This window comes from Herpailurus yagouaroundi, unplaced genomic scaffold (assembly GCF_014898765.1).
Source record: "Herpailurus yagouaroundi ecotype Mexico unplaced genomic scaffold, PumYag 197, whole genome shotgun sequence".
Lineage (NCBI taxonomy): Eukaryota > Metazoa > Chordata > Mammalia > Carnivora > Felidae > Herpailurus > Herpailurus yagouaroundi.
Window position 1 is genome coordinate 17,184,976 of NW_024412428.1, and position 20,615 is coordinate 17,205,590.

The 20,615-nt window shown below is 43.8% G+C and overlaps 1 protein-coding gene across 2 annotated transcripts in view; it reads right to left on the bottom strand.

Moving 5' to 3' along the window:
* LHFPL6 (LHFPL tetraspan subfamily member 6) overlaps positions 1-20,615 on the bottom strand; it is a 251,789-nt gene that overhangs the window by 24,944 nt on the left and 206,230 nt on the right. Inside the window, exon 3 of one of the 2 annotated variants that reach the window (XM_040448288.1) lies at positions 4,979-5,077. The exons of the other annotated variant lie outside the window; for it this stretch is intronic. Within the exon in view, the coding sequence (XP_040304222.1) occupies positions 4,979-5,077 (99 nt within the window). The remainder of the gene's footprint in view (positions 1-4,978; positions 5,078-20,615) is intronic. 2 annotated transcript variants of the gene reach the window in all.

A 20,615-nucleotide genomic window follows, 5' to 3' on the forward strand; every position in this document is an offset into this window, starting at 1 on the left:
AAAGTATGGCTGCTGACCCCTTGCACCTGAATCACCCGAGATACTTGTTTAAAACACAAATGAGAGGGTCACCTGGGCGGCTCAGTCGGTTGAGCGTCCGACTTCAGCTCAGGTCGTGATCTCACGGGTTGTGAGTTTGAGTCCCGCGTCAGGCTCTGTGCTGACAGCTTGGAGCCTGCTTCAGATTCTTTGTCTCCCTGCCTCTCTGCCCCTCCCCCGGTTGTGCTCTCTCTCTCTCTCTCTCTCTCTCTCTCTCTCTCTCTCTCTCAAAAATAAACACTTTAAAAAATTTTTAATAAAAAATAAATAAAACAAATGAGAGAAACAAGTCGGCCTCTGATTCTAATGCTTCTAAAGGGTGAAAGCTACTGTCAAGGCAAGCTGTACAATTTTAGCTGCATAATTTAGAAATTCATTATGCAGCCTGCTTGTGCTCTGGTTTCCTTGTTTCAAAAATACGTGTATTCAAACATGCTCCTTGCTTCTCCATAAAGAAGAATGATCCAAAGGTAAACAGTAACAATCTTTGATTTGCAAAAGTGGGTATTTTTGTGAAATTGCTCCAAAGCTTTGCACTTAATTCTTGAGAAAGAATCAATAGCCTTATAAAGTTGTTTTCAAGGCACAGTATTGTGTAGTGGCAAGTCTTGGCCAAGTCTCCTTGCCAAGGAAAAAAGACACTTTATTTTCTTTAATTTTTATTTATTTATTTTTGAGAGAGAGATAGACAGAGACAGAGAGAGACAGAGAGAGAGAGGGAGAGAGAAAATCCCAAGCAGTCTCTGTGCTGATTGACTCGGGGCCACGAACCATGGGATCATGATCTGGGCTGAAATCAACAGTTGGACACTTAACCAATTAAGCCACCAGGCACCCGGGAAAAAGGCATTTTAAAAAGTAGATTCTATTAGACTCCTACCACATTACCTTAAAACCACAAATGTGAGTTTTTATGAAATCTGTGCCTTGCTTAACTACGTCTTATATGTTTGGACTCAGTTTAAACCCCTGGGAAGCCCTTCCTACCTTCACCCCACCAGCATTCCTCCTTCCTCCACTGTGCCTGCTTGGGGTCTTTCCCTCTTCTCCTTGGCCTCCCTGTAGCCTAAAACACACCCACACTCACTCTTTATCTACCTACACACTTCACAGCCTTGAAGGCTCAGCTAAAAATACTCCTTCCTTAGGAAGCCTCCAGGAGAGGTCAAGTCCCCTTGAATTGTGACATAGCAACTAACTAAAATACCAGTTAGGCTGCGTTCAGCTGCCAGTACGAGAAAGGCTGCCTTGGGGCGCCTGGGTGGCTCAGCTGGTTAAGCGCCAGACTCTTGATTTCGGCTCAGGTCATGATCTCAAGGTTCGTGAGATCGAGCCCAGTGTTGGGCTCTGCACTGACATCACAGAGTCTACTTGAGATTCTTTATCTTTCCCCTCTCTGCCCCTTCCCTGCTTGTTCTCTCTCTCTCTCTCTCTCTCTATCTCTCTCTCCCTCTCTCTCTCAAAATAAGTTAACATTTTTAAAAGAGAGAGAAAGGATGCCTTTAAAATTACCCAGTGAGGAAATGAATCACCATGTATTATGTACTATGTATCGGCAAGGTTGAAAGCTCCTAGGGAAGTCATGCTTCGGGGGTGGCTGAACCCCAGCTGGTTTCTCTGCCCACCCCTTCCCCCTGGAGGCTGTCCCCACCTGCCATTCTACCTAGTCAGAGGCGGCTGCTGGAGGGAGGGGGGAGCATGGCTTCTGGTGCCTTTCCCTTAGGCATATGATCCCTTCTTCTCCCAAAGCCTCTGGAAACATCTGCAATATCACTGGTCTAAATGAGCTTACGCCGCCCCATCCCAAGCTTGTATTAAGAGGTAAGATGACCAAGATGAAGTTAGAGAGTTGGCCACCTAATTCGCAACGCGCACAACATGAAGAGGGTAATAAGTATAGAGCAGACTAGGTCAAGTGGACAGGGCTGCTCAGCGCGATCGGTGCCCTGCGTCCCGACCAGCTGTCTGGGAGGCTGAAGGGATCAATAAATGAGTCTATCTGAAATGAACCTATTTCTGGAGTGGCGGGGGCATGCTTTGGTTGCGATCAGGGGTCCTCAGACTGTGGCCCCAGCACCTGTTTTTGTAAAAACAAATTTACGGGAACACGGTCACACCCACTCGCGCATGGAGTGTCTCTCATGCTACAGACGCAGAGCTGAATAGTTGCAGCACAGACCATATGGCTCCGAAAGCTGCAAACAGTCACTAGCTGGCTCTTCACAGAGCTGTTTCCCTGCCTCTGGCTTAGAATCACCGACCAGAATGGAACGATGCTGGCAAGGCAACCACAAGGTCCGCTGCAGTGCCTTCCTTTGCGACCCTCTTCCTTTCCGACACACTGACGGTGTATATTATCTTCTTGAACATCTGGCTCTTCTGGTAGGTTCTGGTTCCCTGACGGCAATGCATGGGGTCTTTCAAAATGCCTTGGTGATGCCATGGCCTCAACACCTAGCACAGGGCCTGGCAGGCAGTAAGCACTTCAGAAATATTTGTCGGCTGGGTGACTGAATGAACACACTCCTTAAGTAATCTTCCATATAAAAACAAAGGGGATGGTTTCTTGAGTGACCCACATCCCACAATAAGGACCGCATGAACCTTAACAACATTAACGTTTCCCAGGCCTCAGGGGGAAGATGTGCCCACACAGTCTCCTGGGAGAGGCAGTAGCAATGAGATTGGCTTCTCAGAAGCAGTAGAGGCAGTGTGGCTCTGGCAACCGGCACGCACACCATTAAAAACATGGGCCCCAGGGCCCGCCTTAGCGAGAATGCTCCCCCTCGCACACGTGATGTGGCTCCCAACTGCGGTCCTGGGTTCTCCCCAGTGAGCACCAGAATCTGTGCCTTCGCTCCGCTGAAGTTCAGTCTCCATCAGTGTGCAAGGAAACAGTCACCATTTTTTAAAGATAGAACACAGAGGTAGTTTTGCAGGACCGAGGACTCGTTTTATCTGTCGATGATGACAGTTTCCATTTTTTCCTCACCATCCCAGTAAGAGACATTAAAAAAAAAAAATCTTGGTGTGGCAAAACTTAAAACCACCAGAGTTTTTAAATTGTTAAAATGGCTTCGGTGAGTTTAGTAACATAAGAAATTATTACCAGTAGTAAAGAGGCAAGTCTTTTTTTTTTTTTTTTTTTTTTTTTTTTTTTTAAGTTTGACATTCAAGTGTTTAATCCACAATGCTGGGAAGATATGAACTACTGAGATGCAGTAATGAAAATTGCAAAAAACAGGATATGGGTTTCATTACAACCTGCTAATTAATATAGCAACACGCAATAGCAAGAGATCGGCAAGAGCAGTATTCTAATCAAGTTGAGGCATGTGTGAAACGGCCAAGAATGCCTCAAACGCCAGGGAAAGAAAAATGCCAAATGCTATATTAAAATATCTCCCCTGGACACAGTTTGCTTTCCAAAAAAAACAACCAACCAACCAACCAAGAGACAGACAAAAAAAGGTAAAAAACTGGAAAACAAACAAAAGCCAAGCTGACACTCAACTTTGTGCCAGCATTTTCCTCTGCATTTATGGCAATCACAAACGGATCCAGACTTAGGAAAGCCTTATGGAGAAGGAAAGAAAGAGCGGTCCGAAATCTCTTGTATTTTTTTATCCATGCAAATTCGTAGTATTTAACGTACCAACTTCTCCGCCAAAAGAGCTAGTATTGTTTTGAGGGAAGCAGGGTGTTTGTCATCCAATGAGTCAAACAAATCATGCTTTATTTTCAAATCCACAGAACTTTGATATGGTATCACATCGGTCCATTTTCCTCAGTATCGGACAGAAACTTTTTTCACAGAAGTTCTACCATACAATTTTTTAATGATGATTTGGGATATAACAGTAATACTGACGTTAGACCACCTCCCTCAAATATTTCTCCTTAGAGTGAAGTGTTTAATGTGAAAAGCGAATGTTTAAGTTAGTACCTCACTATGAACCAATCATCAAAAACTCAATCTATCCTTATATTAGGGAAAAGTATATTTGCTATTATTTGGCAGTAATCCTCGATGTGGGAACACCGATTCCAGAAAAACATCCTCAGAAAATAACTCAATAAAGAGAAGGCTTACTTTCATTAAGTTTTTCATTATGATATGCCTTAAAATAACAGAAGCTGGAATAGACAGGACACTTAACTAGAAAGAAATAAGGAAGTGTTGGCATAAAAGTTAGGTTTATCAACCGAGGGGAATATAATCCAATTAGTACAAGTTATCATGATGCAAGCCATATCATCCTATGCTACCTTTTTAATGGACTGCTAGGTAGAACACACTAGAGCTACAAGTGAAAATGTCTGAAATTTCCAGAAAAAGTCATGAGGTGTCCTTCAGCAGTGTGTGAACTTCTAACTATTCAATCACATCTCTCCCTGCTTCTCCTACCCCTGTGGCCTCCTGATGGACTGTTCCTATGCCTCTCTGATGCTCTCGCTCTGCCGTGTTCCTGGCTTGCAAGATGCTTCTGTCTACTGCCAGACGACCCTCGTGCATCACTGTGTTCAAGACCCAGCACTCCCACAAAGCTGTCTATTACTCTGGAGTGAGATCGCTTTGGATTTCTTAGCCCTTGAGAAACCTCAGGCAGGCTATAAATTCCACAGAGTTCTTTTCAGCACCCACAATAAGTAATTGACACATGATTTTTGAATGAATTGATCAATGCATATAAATTCTTCAGAGCAGGGGCTCTATCTAAGCTTTGTATCCACAATACTTCCCACAGTTCAGGCAAACGGTAGATTGGCATAATTTCACTCAACAAATGGATAAGCGAGTGTGTGCGTATTGTTACACATGACTGCTAGCTGCACTACAGGGTGTGTTTTTCTCCCTTATCTCTCCCACTCTCTGCTTCTAGGAAAAGTCACATACGGTTCTTTTCTAAAAGGAGTGTCATTGACGAAGGAAACTTACCCAGGTCAAACTGGCCAGAGACATAGCCACAAGTCTGACGGACTTCCTCGCTGTCCCAGCCCAAGGGGTAGAGGGCACAGCCAGCACCGATCAACAAGCCTGCAAAGAGATAAGCCAAGAGGGCTTTACTGGTACTCCTCTGCATCTCCAGGTAAAGGCAGCCGCATGGAGGGGGAGTCGATATTAGCGATACAACAAAAGGGCACGGTGTCCGTGTTTTGGAAAGCACCAGCCACTGCTCCTTAAAGCAATCTAAGGCCAGTTTGATTCCATGAACAACTGCGGGTCTGCTTAAAAGGAAAACAAAAACAGAAACAAAAACAAACCCCCTGATAGCTCAGTTGGGTTCGACTTTGCCTTTTAAAGCATCAAAAGCCTTGACTTTGGCACATGGATCGGACCTCTTAGCTGTACTCCCAGCCGTTAGAACTCTGGTGAAAAGTTGAGAATCAGGGAGCGTTCATCCATCACAGAAATAACCTCGAAGACAGATACTTCCACAATCATCTAAGTCCTCCTTGCAGCTAAGACCAAAAGTACTGATGATTGAACTGAAGAAGGTGGTGGTTTTATTTCGATGTAAATGAAGTTATCGTGGCAGCACACTCTGAGCTGACAGCTTTTGATCGGCACGTCTGCAGTTCTGTATCGAAGTCTAACATGGTTTGACGAGAAGCTGAATGAGACTTAGGCCCTCACCACCGGAATCCGAGGGCTAATCGGAAAGCACCCATCCTGTCGCATCAGTCCGCGGGTACTGTCATCGTCCGTAAGTCCCACAAGTGTGCTGGGCCTGTAGGACCACCACATACATAGTCTGATTGGTGAGAACACCAGCACTGCCTGAGAGAATGTGGGGTATAAGGCGCTAGACGAGGGAGCCCCTTAAGTGAGAAAATGCACTCATGTCGTAACACAGAGGCGGAATGACAGGGCCCCAAACGCCGCTGGAAGAGACTTGCAGAATTTCTGTATTTGAGTCCCTTTCTGTCCCCCTCTTGCTTCTTGGGCTCCTGGTAGATGACCCGAGCGGTTCTAACCCATACACACGGTCTGTTTACGGTTATCTAAGGAGGAGCGGCTTCCCAAACCCTTCCCAACCTCTACGCTGAGCTGTGTGGACAGACACCCCCTATGAACCGACACAAATCTCCCCCTCCCCACAATCTGTCCCTTGGTCAACGGTAAAACAACCGTTTAATGCTGAGGGCCTGTGATCCGAGGGAAGGCCTACAAAGAATCACAGAAACTGCAAATCACTAATTCCAGGATGGCTTCGATGCAGTTGGATCAATCTGAATTGTGTCGAAGCTGAAAAATAACTCGGCGACTGTATGAGGTTTTGCCGACTAAGCGAATGCCCCAGGGACTGGTTTCCCCAGGACAGTATTTGTAGCTCTCTGAAGACAACTCTAACAAGTTATCCATCACCAGGTAGAGAGATAATTAGTGAGGAGGCCAAAGTTTGTGTGAGTTGAGTTCCATGAGTGTTCAAAACATAATGTGGTACCATTTCCATGATAACCCAGTTCTTAAATTAATAAGGGACACTATTTTTTTGAGAACTTGTGAGCAATTTTTTGAAGGATGACAAATGCAGAAAGAGAAAATTTTCAAATGTAAAAAAAAAAAAAAAGAAGAAAAATCGTGACATCGAAATCATCAGTTTTCTCTTTTTCTGATAGGGAAAGAAATGATAAATAGCCTCATTTGCTAATGTCCTTTTCAGATGGCGGGAAAATGTGTCACGTATCCACGAAAGTGCCTGTTTTGATTCGTGTGATGCCAGGCACTTTGGGAAACTAAATAGAGAGAATTTTACATATGGAGCAAATTGGCGTGTGGTTTTCCAAGCGGTGGAACGCGTGGCAGTCAGGGTTCTTTTGTGGAATATTGAGCTGTCTTTATGACACTACGAAATGCAGATCCAACCATATAAATGAAGAACAATTTCACACATAGAAATTTATGTAATGTGCATGATTGTAAAAAATACCACGGGCATAGCTGACATTAAAAACAGAAGTGTTCAGAGCACGTGGGTGGCTCAGTTGGTGAGGAGTCTTGATTTCGGCTCAGGTCATGATCTCGCAGTTTGTGAGATCAAGTCCCACATTGGGCTCTGTCCCTATGCTTAGGGTTCTCTCTCTCTGCCCCTCCCCTGCTTGCACTCACTCACCTACTCACTCCCTCTCTCTCTCTCACAATAAATAAATCAACATTAAAAAAAAAGAGTATTCAGGGGACAGCAACTAGCTTATCTGGGTTTTTGTATTAATATTTATGTAGTGTTTGTATGTTTTGTCATCTGCTAAGGTTTGCTAACAGCAAAAATACTGCAGATTATAAAGGTCTGAGAAACATTTCTGAGAGAAAAATGTATGTTGCAAACCGATCAGTCTAATTGGTTCTTGCAGTTTTAGGTTCCGTAGGTAAACATCGGTGGCCTCCAGCTACCTTTCTGCTTGTTTTATGTCATGGAGACAGCAAGTCTTAGATTAAATTCAGCCAAATATCTAATGATGTTTCTTAGTCAGCTGGCACAAAAAACAGTCAGATGACCAATTCTGCAAGCCCAGTGAAACCCTCTTCCCCAAATCCATCACATAGTCACTCGAACAAGGACATTCAACACACTGTAAATACAACAAATCTTCAACCGGCAGGTTTAGGACACTTTGGGTCAAATCAGGCAATATCTTCCATTTAAAGGAATGGGGGACAGGGACCAAAGAGAGTTTAGACCTGGACTGCCCAATGCAGTAGCCATGAACCACATGTCGTGAGTTTAAATTTATTAAATTAAACTAAAAACTCATTTCTTCAATTGCACTGATCACATTTCAAGTCCCTGATAGCCACAGGGAACTGTTGGCTACCACACTGGACTATTTTCACAATTACAGCAAGTGCTACTGCAGAAGGCTCTTCTAGACCTAAGAGACCATCTCAAAAGGATGCTGGGCTGGACAGATCCTTATACCCGAAGCTTAATACTACTTATTCATGAAAATCACCCCGGCTCTTTTAGATTCTCCCTTTCTAGGTGGGGCTAGAGATCAAGAAACTACATTTCAAAACTCTTCCGCTGGCAGAAATTCTGGCTCATGTTCTCTCAATGAGAAGCCCTCGTGTGGGATTCAGAAGGTAAAAGAGAAAACTAAACCAATTCCCCATTGGCAGCTGCAACTAGGGACATGCCTTTCTGTAGACCGTAGACATAAGATTTGGGGAGTGACTTCCCCCAAAAGTGAGGAGGCAGCCTCCTCAACATCACCCACTAAGGGCAGGTCATCAGCTGTAGTTTCTTTCTACCCTTGCACTTCCTGATTTCCTGAATTCCTCTCTGTCCTTCACTTCCCCAAACCTAAGAGGTCTGTGAAACTTTAAATCCCTGGACTACATCCCTTTCTACTTGAAACACCTACAGTGGTTTCTTTCACTGCTCAGACTCTGGCCAGTACATGCCCAACTCGTGCTGATACAGGTCTTTCTATCCTACCCTATTACTTGCACGTTATTCATTTTCTCAGTTTAAAATTCTCTCTGGTACAACTTACACGGATTAATAAGCCTCAGTAAGTATTGATTGATATTAGAAGGTTCTGTGTTAATCCTCTGTGGTGTGGTCTCTGGTTAGGGAATTTATGCTAATCAATCTTTCCTGGAGTGTGAATTTCTGAAGTGAATACTCCAAATGTTAACCAACTGCCCTTAGTGTGTCGATTGGAGCCAACTAGCATTTTATTGTCCATACTGAAGTTACTATATTGTGACATAAAGTTAGAGACAATTTAACATACAAGTGAGAGCATCTTTTTTATTATCATTGAAGTATTACCCACATACAACATCTTACTAGTTTCAGGTGTACATCACAGCGATCTGATAGTTTTATACATTACGAAATGATCTTCCTGATAAGTCTAGTTACCATCTGTAACCATATGGTTATTACAATATTATTGACTATACTCCCTATGCTGTACATTACATCCTTATGACTTACTTATTTTATAACTGAAAGGTTGTACCTCTTAATCCCCTCTACCTGTTTTGCGCAACTCCTTCCTCTCCCTCTCTGGTAATCAACCATCTGTTTCCTAGATCTGTGAATCTGTTTCTGTTTTGTTTTGCTGGTTTATTTGTTTTGTTTTGTTAGATTCCACATATAAGTAGAATCATACGGTATTTGTCTTTCTCTGATTTACTTCACTTAGCATAATAACATTTAGGTCCATCCATATTGTTGCAAATGGCAAGAGTTCATTCTTTTTCATGGCTGAGTAATATTCCATGATATATATCTCACATCTTCCTTATCTATTTATGTATTAAGGGACACTTAGGTTGTTTCTGTATCTTGGCTACTATACATAATGCTGCAGTGAACATTGGGGTACATATATCTTTTTGAATTAGTATTTTCATTTTCTTCAGATAAATACCCAGAAATGGAAAGCTGCTAGATTGTATGTTAGTTCTATTTTTAATTTTTTGAGAACTTCCATACTGTTTTCCATTATGGCTGCACTAATATTTTGTTCTTACCAACAGTGCAAAAGGGCTCGATTTGCTCCACATCCTTGCCAACATTGGTTATTTTTTTGTCCTTTTGATAATAGCCAATCTCACTGGTGTGAGGTGATATCTCATGTGGTTTTGGTTTGCATTTCCCTGATGATTAGTGAGCTTGACATCTTTTCATGTGCCTGTTGGCCATCTATATATGTTCTTTGGGAAAATGTCTATTCAAAGTCCTCTGCTCATTTTTCAATTGGGTTGTTTGTTTTTGTTTTTGTTTTAAGTAGACTCCATGCCCAACATGGGGCGTGAACTCATGACCCTGAGATCTAGAGCTGCATGCTCTACAGACTGAGCCAGTCAGGCACCCTGGTCTTTTGTTTTGTTTTTTTTAATATTAAGTTGTGTAAGTTCTTTATATAATTTTGGATATTAACCCCTTATTGGATATACCATTTGCAAATATCTTCTCCAACGCCACAGGTTGCCTGTTCATTTTATTGATGGTTTCCTTTGTTGTGCGGAAGCTTTTTAGTCTGATAAAATCTCATTTGCTTATTTTAGTTTTCGTTGCCTTTGCCTGAGGAGACTGGTCCAAAAAAATATTGCTGAGACCAATGTCAAAAAGCATCAATGCTTTCTTCTGCAAATTTTGTGGTTTCAGGTCTTACATTCAAGTCTTCAGTCCATTTTGAGTTTATTTTTATGTAAGGTGTAAGAGAGTGATCAAATTCATTCTCTTACATGTAGCTGTTCAGTTTTCCCAGCGCCATTTATTGAAGAGACTATCCTTTCCCCATTGTATGTTCTTGCCACCTTCGTCATAGATTAATTGACCATACATGCGTGGACTTATTTCCAATACTATGTTGAATAAAAGTGAGGAGAGTGGGCGTCCGTGTCTTGTTCCAGATGTTAGAGGAAAACTTCCAGCCTTTCACTGAGTAGTACAATGTTAGCTGTGGGTTTATCATATATGACCTTTGTCATGTTGAGGTATGTTCCTTCTATACCCATTTTGTTGAGAGGTTTTTTTTTTTAATCGAAAATGAAAGTCTAATTTTATCAAATACTTTTTCTGCACCTATTGAGATGATCATATGATTTTTATCCTTGGTTTTGTTATTGTGATGTATCACATTAATGTGCTATATACAACATCGATTGATCTGCAGATGTAAACCTGTGGTGCATTCTTAGAATAAATCCCACTTGACTGTGGTATAGAATCCTTTTAATGTATCGTTGAATACAGTTGGCTAATAATCTGCTGAAGCGTTTTGCATCTATGTTCATTGGGAATATTGGCTTATAATTTTCTTTCTTTTTTTTTGTGGTGTCAGTGTTTGGTTTTAATACCAGGGTAATGCTGGTCTCATAAAATGAATTTGGAAGCATTCCTTCCTCTTAAATTTTTGTGGAATAATGGAGAAGGATGGGTACTAACTGTTCTTCAAATGTTTGGTAGATTGACCTGTGAAGGTATCTGATCCTGAACTTTTGTTTTTTGTAGGATTCTTAGGTTATTAATTCAAGTTTATTACTTGTACTAGGTCTATTCAGATTTTATATTTCTTCATAATTTTGGAAAGTTGTGTGTTTCTAGGAATTTATCCCTGGCTGCTTTAATGGTGATAACTTCTTTAGTGTTTGCTTGTCTAGGAAACTGTCTTGCCTTTAATTTTGAGTGCCTTCGTGTGGATCTCTCTGGATTCATCTGATTTTGGACTCTCTATGTCTCCTGGACCTGCATGTCTATTTCCTTCCCCAGGTTAAGGGAATTCTTAACCATTATTTCTTCAAGGATGTTTTTTCATGAAGGTTTGATTCTAGGGTTTTATCTTCTTCTTTCGTTTGGCACATGCTCCTTTGTCTCATTTCGTTTGACTTTCTGTATTGTATTTGTTTCTACGAATTAGGCAGAACAGCTACCTCTCCCGGTCTTGAAGGAGTGGGCTTGTGTAGGAGCAGCCCCTGTGTAGACTGCAGGTGCCTGGTGGCTTTGGCAAGCTGGCTGCAGATGCAGCAGGGCAAGGCAGGTGGCGGAGGGGTCCCTGGGTGAGACCGTGGGGTCCCCCGGACAGGAGGGCTGGGGCTGGAGAGATGACCGGGACCACCTTGATTGGATGGCTGAGGCTGGGGTGGGAATGGGCACATTCCTGTGGCATGCCACACCCATGCCTCGTTGGGGGAATGGCTGGAGCTTATGTGAGCCAGGGGCCCATTGCATTAGAGACTAGCAGGCCAGCTGGAGTATGGACCCTGCTTCTGCCCACACTATCAGGTGAAGGAGGGGATACACAAGATGATGCTCGCTGGTCCTCCAACCCCAGAGAGCGTTCTAGCAGTCCCTCACCTGTTTGGTGGAAGCTATAAGGCTAGTAAATGGATTTCCTTCCCTTATCGTCTGGTTGCCCTTTGAAGCACTATTTTTTGCTGTGCCTCTAGCTGGAGAGTGGGCCCCTCAGTGATAGCCCTCCTTACCGTAGGTCACCGAATCAGGGGTAGGGTTTCTGTCCTTGCAGTGCCTCTGTCTCTCCTACTCTTCTATACGTGGCCTGTCATTCGTTGTGCAGAGGCTGTTCAATCGGCCTCCAGTTCTTCTTGAGGAGGAACCGCTCCAGATGTAGGTGTGGATTCTGTGTATCTGTGGGAGGAAGGGAGTCCAGGGTCCTCCTATGCTGCCATCTCGGACCTGCCCCTGAGAACATCTTTTTCATGGAAGAAATCTGCCACTTTTCAGTTTCAGCTGTGTTAAACCTCAGACCGTGTTGTAGCAATCAATGTTCCACGAAAGTGTAGTTCCAAATTCCCGAAATGACAAACCTCTTAGCTGTTATACTGTCTTCTGAAATGGGGCTCAGAGAACATTCTGGAACTTGAGGTGGTTGCCCAAATGATATTTTAGTGACCTAATAGGTTTTAATAGCTCTGGTTGCCTAATTTACTCCTGGGGAGCCAATGGTTCAGTTAGAATCTCTGGCTCACAAACTTTTATACCCTTTACATGGGTTTTCTTTATTGGATTGATAAATCTGGTGGTTTATAAACTTCAAGGGCTTAATTATATGGTATTTTAACCAAATTCCTTTGTCACTGCCATAAAGGAAATCATGAAAAAATAGTCACATTATCACATTTTTTGGAAATACGTGTTTGTAGGAGCGGAAGTGAGGAAAGACACTAGGAAGCAAGGCAACAATCTGAGGAAAGTGGTAACAGAGGTGGGGTGCTCAGAGGAGGTCTGAGATCATTTGCAGCTACAGGCTCATTTGCAATTAAGAAGCAATCTATTTTTGCAATCCCGAAGGCTTCACAACTTTTAAGGGGTCATGAGTAAATCACAAATTCGTGCAAATTAGCTCAGTCTTTAGTCTGCACCTGGCACCTTGCTGAAATCAGCGATCAGGGGAGAGCAGACCATGAAGAAGGTCAGTTTGTAGGAGGTCTTGGAAATTTAGAGACATGTTGCTTCCTAAGAAGAATGAAGATGATAATCCAAGAAATGGCTCAATAATTCTTAAAATGGAAAAAACGATGCCACTTGAAGAACGCACTATTAGGCCATGCCAACCTGAATTCCCTAGGGTTTTTGCCTCACCCTGTTCCAGACAATTAAAATGGTAAAAGAGCCAGGTTGGTGGAATGACCTCTAAGAAGAAGACACTGTTCCTGGAGAAGGGACAGTGCAGATAAATGCAAAGATGCAAGCACTCAGGAGCTGGGCAGCGGTGCTGTGTTCTATAAGAGATCTGCCTTTACCCCCCAACGGACCCTTGTACCTAAGTCTTAGCCTGGATACACTCTGCCTGCCCGTGAAACACCTTTGGGAGAGTCCCTGGTGGAAACTGTTCGTTTTCACGCATTGCTGGAAATATCTGCCATGATACTAATTATTTCTCAGAATTCAAGTGTGAAGTCTGAAGTCTGTAAAGAGCTCAGTGGTCAGAGTAAGTAAGAACCAGATGCTGGGAATTTTCCCCTTCTGCAAAACTCTTTCTATTCAAAGTCAGTACTTAACACGTAGCCAGGGGAATATTAACATAACAATTCGGCTCCTGCCAAAAAGGCAAAACAAACCTCTAGTCAGCCCATGCCAATTACTCTCCACAGGTGGTGAGAAAAGACTCCTCATGTTCGACTCATAAAGCCTTATTTTTTCCAGGCGCTCCTGAAAGTTTTATGTGATCTCACTTTTCTCCATGACTATCGCTCCATTCTCTTTCCACAGTTTATTATTATTATTTTTTTATACCGTGACTTTTTCCACTTATGCCCCTTCCGTGGTCTCGCCAACGTTTCCCATCATCTCATCTTTTATGTTTTTTTGGACACTTTTATCCATCCTCCAGTCCCTTTATCCTCCTTTCTGTGGCAAGCACAGAGGGAAATTGTTTTTTTTTTACTCTTCTCAGGCAAGCTGCTCGGCCTGGTAGCCTGTTATCTGGACTTCTCTTTGGATGACGTTGGCACATTTCCAAGTCCCCGTATGCTAATTTATGTACACCATGCTCCTCCATTCTCACCCCTAGATAACTGTCCCTTTACAAAATGTGAACAACAGAATAAATCCACGGCTGGGGAGGAAAGAAGAGCAAGCCAGTATCATAACTCTTCCGACTTTGAAAGCACCATAAGGAGGAAGCACAGGTGACTGGGGAACCATGCAGGGGTTAGGGGCACTGACCCCCTGTGCAGTCAAAGATCTGTGTTGGACATTTGACTTCCCCAAAACTTAACTACTAACAGCCCACTGTTGGCCAGAAGCCTTACCGATAACATTAAGTCGATAACACGAATCTTACATGTCATATGTGTTACAGACTGTATTCTTACAGTCTAAGCTAGAGAAAAAGTAAGATTAAGAAAATCATAAGGAAGAGAAAATACATTTACAGTACTTACTGTACTATATTTGTTGAAAAAAGTCCATGTATAAATGAACCCAATCAGTTCAAACCTGTGTTATTCAAGGGTCAACTGCACTTAAATATTCTAGAGGCTTGGGCAGGTTTATAAACCACACCCCCTTTCAAAGTGCTTTCTGGAAACAGGTATAGAGGATGGAAGAGGCTTGTCCAGGGCAATCCCGGGACTCCTGGATCCCAGTCCAGGGCTCTTTTCCACCATGATCTCAATGCTTGGACATAAGGCCACTCCAAGGTCACACACTTGTCACCTGCTACCTGAGTTCAGCCATAGCCGTGTTGGATTTCACCAACATCGTATTTTACTAAGTGGGACTTTTCACCTGCAATTCTGTATTTCTTGTGTCTCAAATAATTGAAAGATGTGCCAGCATTGAACTGTGCAGCTGGCACAGAGGCATGTCAAGGTGGTCTCATTAAGTGGCTCAGGTGCTCTGACCAGTCCCAAACGGCATTTCTGACTGGGGACTCTCAGTTCTTTCAATATGTCTTGAATTATCTCATTTCTGAAGGTTGAATTCCTTCTCTTTGAGATACTCTCACTCTTTACTTTATGCTCAGGCTCCACCATGAAAATACTAGCTGTTAAGATCTAGAAGCCTCAACACACAGCCTGCCCCTGCTGCCCCAACAGCGGGCTATAGGCTTCACCCCCTCCCGCGAGCTCCTACCTGGATGCATTCTGCACCGTTTATTTGGGGCTCACTACCTTGCTGTAGGTATTCATAAGTAGGACGTCTCCTGGAGAGCCAGCAACTATCGGATGTTTACTTGCATCCGACTCACTGGTTCATGGTATTTGTTAAATATTAAATAGCAGTGATTTATTTATTTAGAATTTATAAAAGCCACAGCATAAGTATATAATACTTCTAGAATAGATAATATAAAATATATCATTGCCTTCATTTAGCAAAGGAGGAAGATGAGGCTTAGAGAAGCAGACTCCTGCTCGTGAAACTACTAAGTGGTAGATGCAGGCAGGGACGTGCATCCAGGTCCGTCTGAACGCTAAGCCAATATGGCTAAACTCTACCTACTAATGCGTCCCAAATCCCCAAGGGCTCACGGTCCCAGCTCGGGGATCACTTCCCACGTCCACGCATGTGGGAAAACCCTGCACATAAGTGGAAAAGGAAGAGCGGGGCAGAAGATCAAGATGGATTAGAAGTCATTGTTTCTCCAGGATTGACTCTCCCACCGCCTGCAACCGAAGGCAAGGGCTGTTGAGATCCCTACAGATTCTTCCTTCCCTGGGCGCCAGGGAGGGAGAACCTGGCGGCGAGCTCTAGCACACAAAGAGCTCTGTCCATAAAGAGCCCATGAGGCATAAAGATGAAAAAAATGGACTCTTTGCCATCGGAAGTTTAGCCAAGGAAAAGCATATCCTATCTGAACGCTAAAATACAAAATAGAAATGTGATCATTTCTGAACTATCCAAGCTATGTTCACAAATGACAATAAGGCTACTTCTTTGCTGAAAGCATCCTTCAGAAGAGAACATATTTTAGGTTTTCTTAAGATGCTTTCCCAAATGGCTCCTTGATTATTATTTCTTCTCTTCCAGTTCACGGATCAGAAGACACAAAAGACACACATCAGAATACCTGCTTTTTCACTCAGAGCAAAAACTTCACAAGCTAATTTCAGCCACGAGTGACTTGTCATCTCTGCTCTTCCTAGAGTTCCGGGCGATCACTGGGGGAAGAAAAATTTGTTTCAAACAATGAAACTTTGGAAATTTTGCCATGTCTACGTGACACTTTTCTGGTCAATGACGCCAGACTGGAAGCAACATTTTTCTAACCTTAGTAGTTAAGAAACTCCTGTTCCACTATTTCATGTCTTCAGGTCTCAGTTGTCCTCCTCTGTAAAATGGGGAAGATATCTATCTTTTGGAGTTGTTGCAAAGATTAAATGAGAGAGTGGTACAAAGAGGTGGGCACAGTACCTCACAGGAAGAGTCCAACGAATGCTCTCTATTGTTAGGGTTTGACTTTGTTGGGGCACGTGGAGGAGGCCGGAGGATTTGGTTCGAGCCAATGCGTGGTTATACACAATCGCTGGCAATCCAGTCCCCTGCTCTCAGAGAAGGTCCTCTTCTTAGACGGAATGCAGGGAGGGTTCCAGCAAGGACATTGCTGGCACGGTGAGGAATGGTCACTTGCCCCAAAAGTCCTGGCATCCACATAACCCTCAGTAGGAACAAATAAAACAGCCGCGGCCTGATGACCCTCACGTGTGGGTAAAGAATCCATACACGACTACAAGGCCAACTAATATTCTTGTCTGTTCCATTTTGTTTTGGTTTTTGCTGCATTTTACTTTTTTTTTTTTTAATTTTTTTTTCAACGTTTATTTTTTTGGGGGGACAGAGAGAGACAGAGCATGAACGGGGGAGGGGCAGAGAGAGAGGGAGACACAGAATCGGAAACAGGCTCCAGGCTCTGAGCCATCAGCCCAGAGCCTGACGCGGGGCTCGAACTCACGGACCGCGAGATCGTGACCTGGCTGAAGTCGGACGCTTAACCGACTGCGCCACCCAGGCGCCCCTGCATTTTACTTTTAAAGGCGCCTTTGGCCTTTCTGTGAAGTGGGTAGAGCCAGAACTGGTGTCCCCACTTGGTAGATGAAGGCACGGAGTCACAGACAGCGGGGAGATCTGAGTTTCATCAAGTAGATAACCGCAGGCAGAGCTGAGCTGCAAACTCAGGGTACGTGACTCCTACGTCTGTGCTTTGGTCCGCAGTCTTCACTCCGACGCTGCTAGGAAGGGGGCTAATAACGCTCCGTGCCGCAGCTACACCTCGGAAACAAACAAAATGCTAATTTTCGCTGCTGCTAAGGTGTTTCGCGCCGTTAACAGCTTCGGGAGAGGAATAAAGACACAGTCCCGCATTTCCAGAGTAGCGTGGCTCAGTACAGGGCTTCTCAGACTCACTTGCAGCTGAAAGAGCCGGGGGCTTGTTAAACCTGTAGATTCTGGTTCTGTAGTTCTGGGGTAAGGCCAGATCTCCTGTGACTCCAAGCACCTCCTGGTGAGACAGACATGACTGCACGGGACTGCGCTGTGGACATTGAGGGTCAAGTGGGAATAGCGCAGGCTTTGATGTCAATCATATCAGGTGCAAATCCTGACACCACCTGCCGTGATGTGTGACCTTGAGCAGTAAGCTTTTGAATTCTCTGAGCTCAGATTTTCATCTGCGTGACAGACCTAACGGTACCCATATCTTTAGCGTATTTATTAGAAATAAATGGCTTAAGGGGCATGTGGCTGGCTCAGTCAGCAGAACATGTGACTCTTGATCTCAGGGTTGTAAATTCGAGCTCCACATTGCGTGTAGAGATTACTTGAGAAATAAATGGCTTAATAAAAGTGCCTACTTCAGTGCCTGGCATAAGATAAGGGCTCAGGAAATGGTAGTTATGCATCAATATTAGTAATGATATTGTACCACTGCACCTGCAAACATTTCATTCTATCGTAGCTTCCAGTTTCAGATGCTTCACTGGCAGGTCTAGGTGTTCACCAAACAGATAATACTAATCAATACTACTATATTACAATAGTACTAGTATTACAATACTAATCAATACTACTATAATATAGTAATACTAAATACTTAATCAAAAGCAGAGGGCTCTGCCTTACTGCTTGCTCACGCTGTTATAACAAATGTATTTTCTGAAACGAACTGCATCTCTGTAATTAAGCATAATTCTATTCTTTTTCCTCCTCCAACACTAGATTATGAAAATGGTCAGACTTACAGAGAGGTTGGAAAAATTGTTCACTGAATACTCATACACCAATGATCCAGATTCTAGGATTAACAGGTTTTAAAGGATGTTCTATTACCTATCTACCCATTTTTCCATTCTTCCTTTGATCCATCAATCCATCTTTTTTGGGGGGTGGGGTAGGGAGGAGACGCTTGCCACCATAGCTTTCAAGAACTCGTACATATGACATCTCTTTCATTATTCATACTTTCGCCATTTTCTTCCCTTGGCCCATAGTCCGCACAAAGTTTGACTCAAAAGTAATAGGGACACAACACTACCTCCTTATGGCCCGATGCTGCTAAATTAGGACCATCAACCTGGAAGGGATTTATATACAAATCTAGAGCAATGAATACCTCTAAGCTTTTCACATTCTCGAACAACCACTCTAAACCTAAAACAGGACTGGCTTGCTTCACCTGTTTGACCCAGAATTACCTATCAGAACTTCACAAGACATTTCGCAAAGCCCAGAGTGACAACAACATAAGGGGTCTGGCACATTCCAGCCAGCCACTCAGCTCAGAGTTTTCAGCGGACACATTTTCTCAGAAGGATCACTGCTGTTTTGTACAAACTGAATCACCCCTGGTTCCCTCTACAGAAGAAAAAAAGAAAGAACATAATCATCATATTTCAACATGAGAGTGTCCTGAGAGCAATGAACTAGGCTTCAACAATATTCTGCCAACAAACAAGCAAAAAACCTAGCTGTAAGTAAATTTACACTGCAAACGTAACCGATCCTGTCCCCACTTTGAAAACGTGATGTTAATTCCCAACCAGACTCTGGTCAGTTTCATGTTGGCAAACTATGGTTACCGCAGTCAGATAAATATTCAGGTGGTAAACTGTTAGGGACAAGAGCTTTGGAGTCAGACCTGTATTCGAATACTGTATCTGTTGCTTACTAGTTACTGGCTGAGCAAGTCTCTTAAACTTGAACCCCGAGAGTTTCACTGATAAGATGGTACCTCTTTATAAGATAAGATGGTACCTCTATATAAGATGGTACCTCCTCTTGTCAGGAGGACGAGATAAAATGTCCCAGCACCGTGCAGGGCATATGAAAGTAGATTCCCTCTTATGAAATAAGGCAGAAAGAGAAGGGGAAAGCAATACTCTTGAACATTTGTATCTATTTCCAGACAGTGGCTCTAATGGAAACAAAGTGCACCACCACCAGGATGCACTGCTTTGTGGGACAGGTTTGCAGAACTTCTGGGATTGTGGGGCCGATGGTGCATGTGTCCCAAGTCTCCCAGGTAACACATCCTAACTTTGCATCATAAACTAGAACGCCACCCCTGTCTACCTCCGACCCTTTTCCTGACATACCTACAGGTCTTTGCTTTGATTCCTGCTAATACACTAACTCCCTGTTCCCTTTCCCCCAGGCCTCTAAGTGATGTGCTCTGCGTGTGAGAAATAATACGGATGCCCCCATGTGCTCCCTGTGTGATCCTCCCAGGGGCCCCGGTGAGCTGACACTAGGCTCACTAGTGATGGGATTGAGGGCCCAGCAGTGCAGAATCAGCTGGAAAAGAAGCCCCCACGGCACACTGTCTCCTGCAAGAAGTGGACTGGATCTGGGGGTCGTGTCCTATTTGAATGGAGACAACAGTGGGATCAAGCTGGCCTATTTCCATGCAAATCATGTGAGGCATTGCAGCTCACCTCTGGGTCTGGGGCTTGGGGACAAGGCTGCGTGTCCGAGGAGCTAGTGGGATGTAACCATGTTCCCTTGAAAGGAGGGGAGGCAGGAGAAGGGGAGTACATATTGAGTCTTTTCATATGGCCGCCACAAATATTAATATATTAAGGGTTTTTTAAAGTTTATTATTTTGAGAGAGAGAGAGCACGAGCGGGGAAGGGGCAGAGAAAGAGGGAGAGAGAAAGAATCCCAAGCAGGCTCCACATGGTCAGCACAGAGCCGGATGCCAGGCTTGAACCCACGAACCGTGAGATCATGACCTGAGCCCAAACCCAGAGTAGGACTCCTAACCAACCGAGCCAGCCAGACAACCCAATATTAACATATTTTAAATTATTATGAAAAGCCAGAGTCTGAAGAAGGGACACGGCTAGAGTTTAACTCAAATGGGGTCCTGACTGGGAAGCCTACTGTAGAGGAATGGCAGGAGGCTAGGGAGCCAGATGCCCTCTGGTGTGGAACCGGACTCTGCCCTGGTTGGTGGTGACTTCAGGCAGGTCAGCGACTTTGGGCCTTAGGGTCTCCTCCTGGGCAGCATGGATAAAGCCCCTTGCACCTCTCAGGGATGGTGCAATGACCTAAGTAGTGCACGCCAACTGCCCAGGGCACAGCAGCTGCTCCAGTAGACTGTGGTTGGACAGTTTCAGTAGACCGTGGTTGGACAGTCTCAGTAGACCGTGG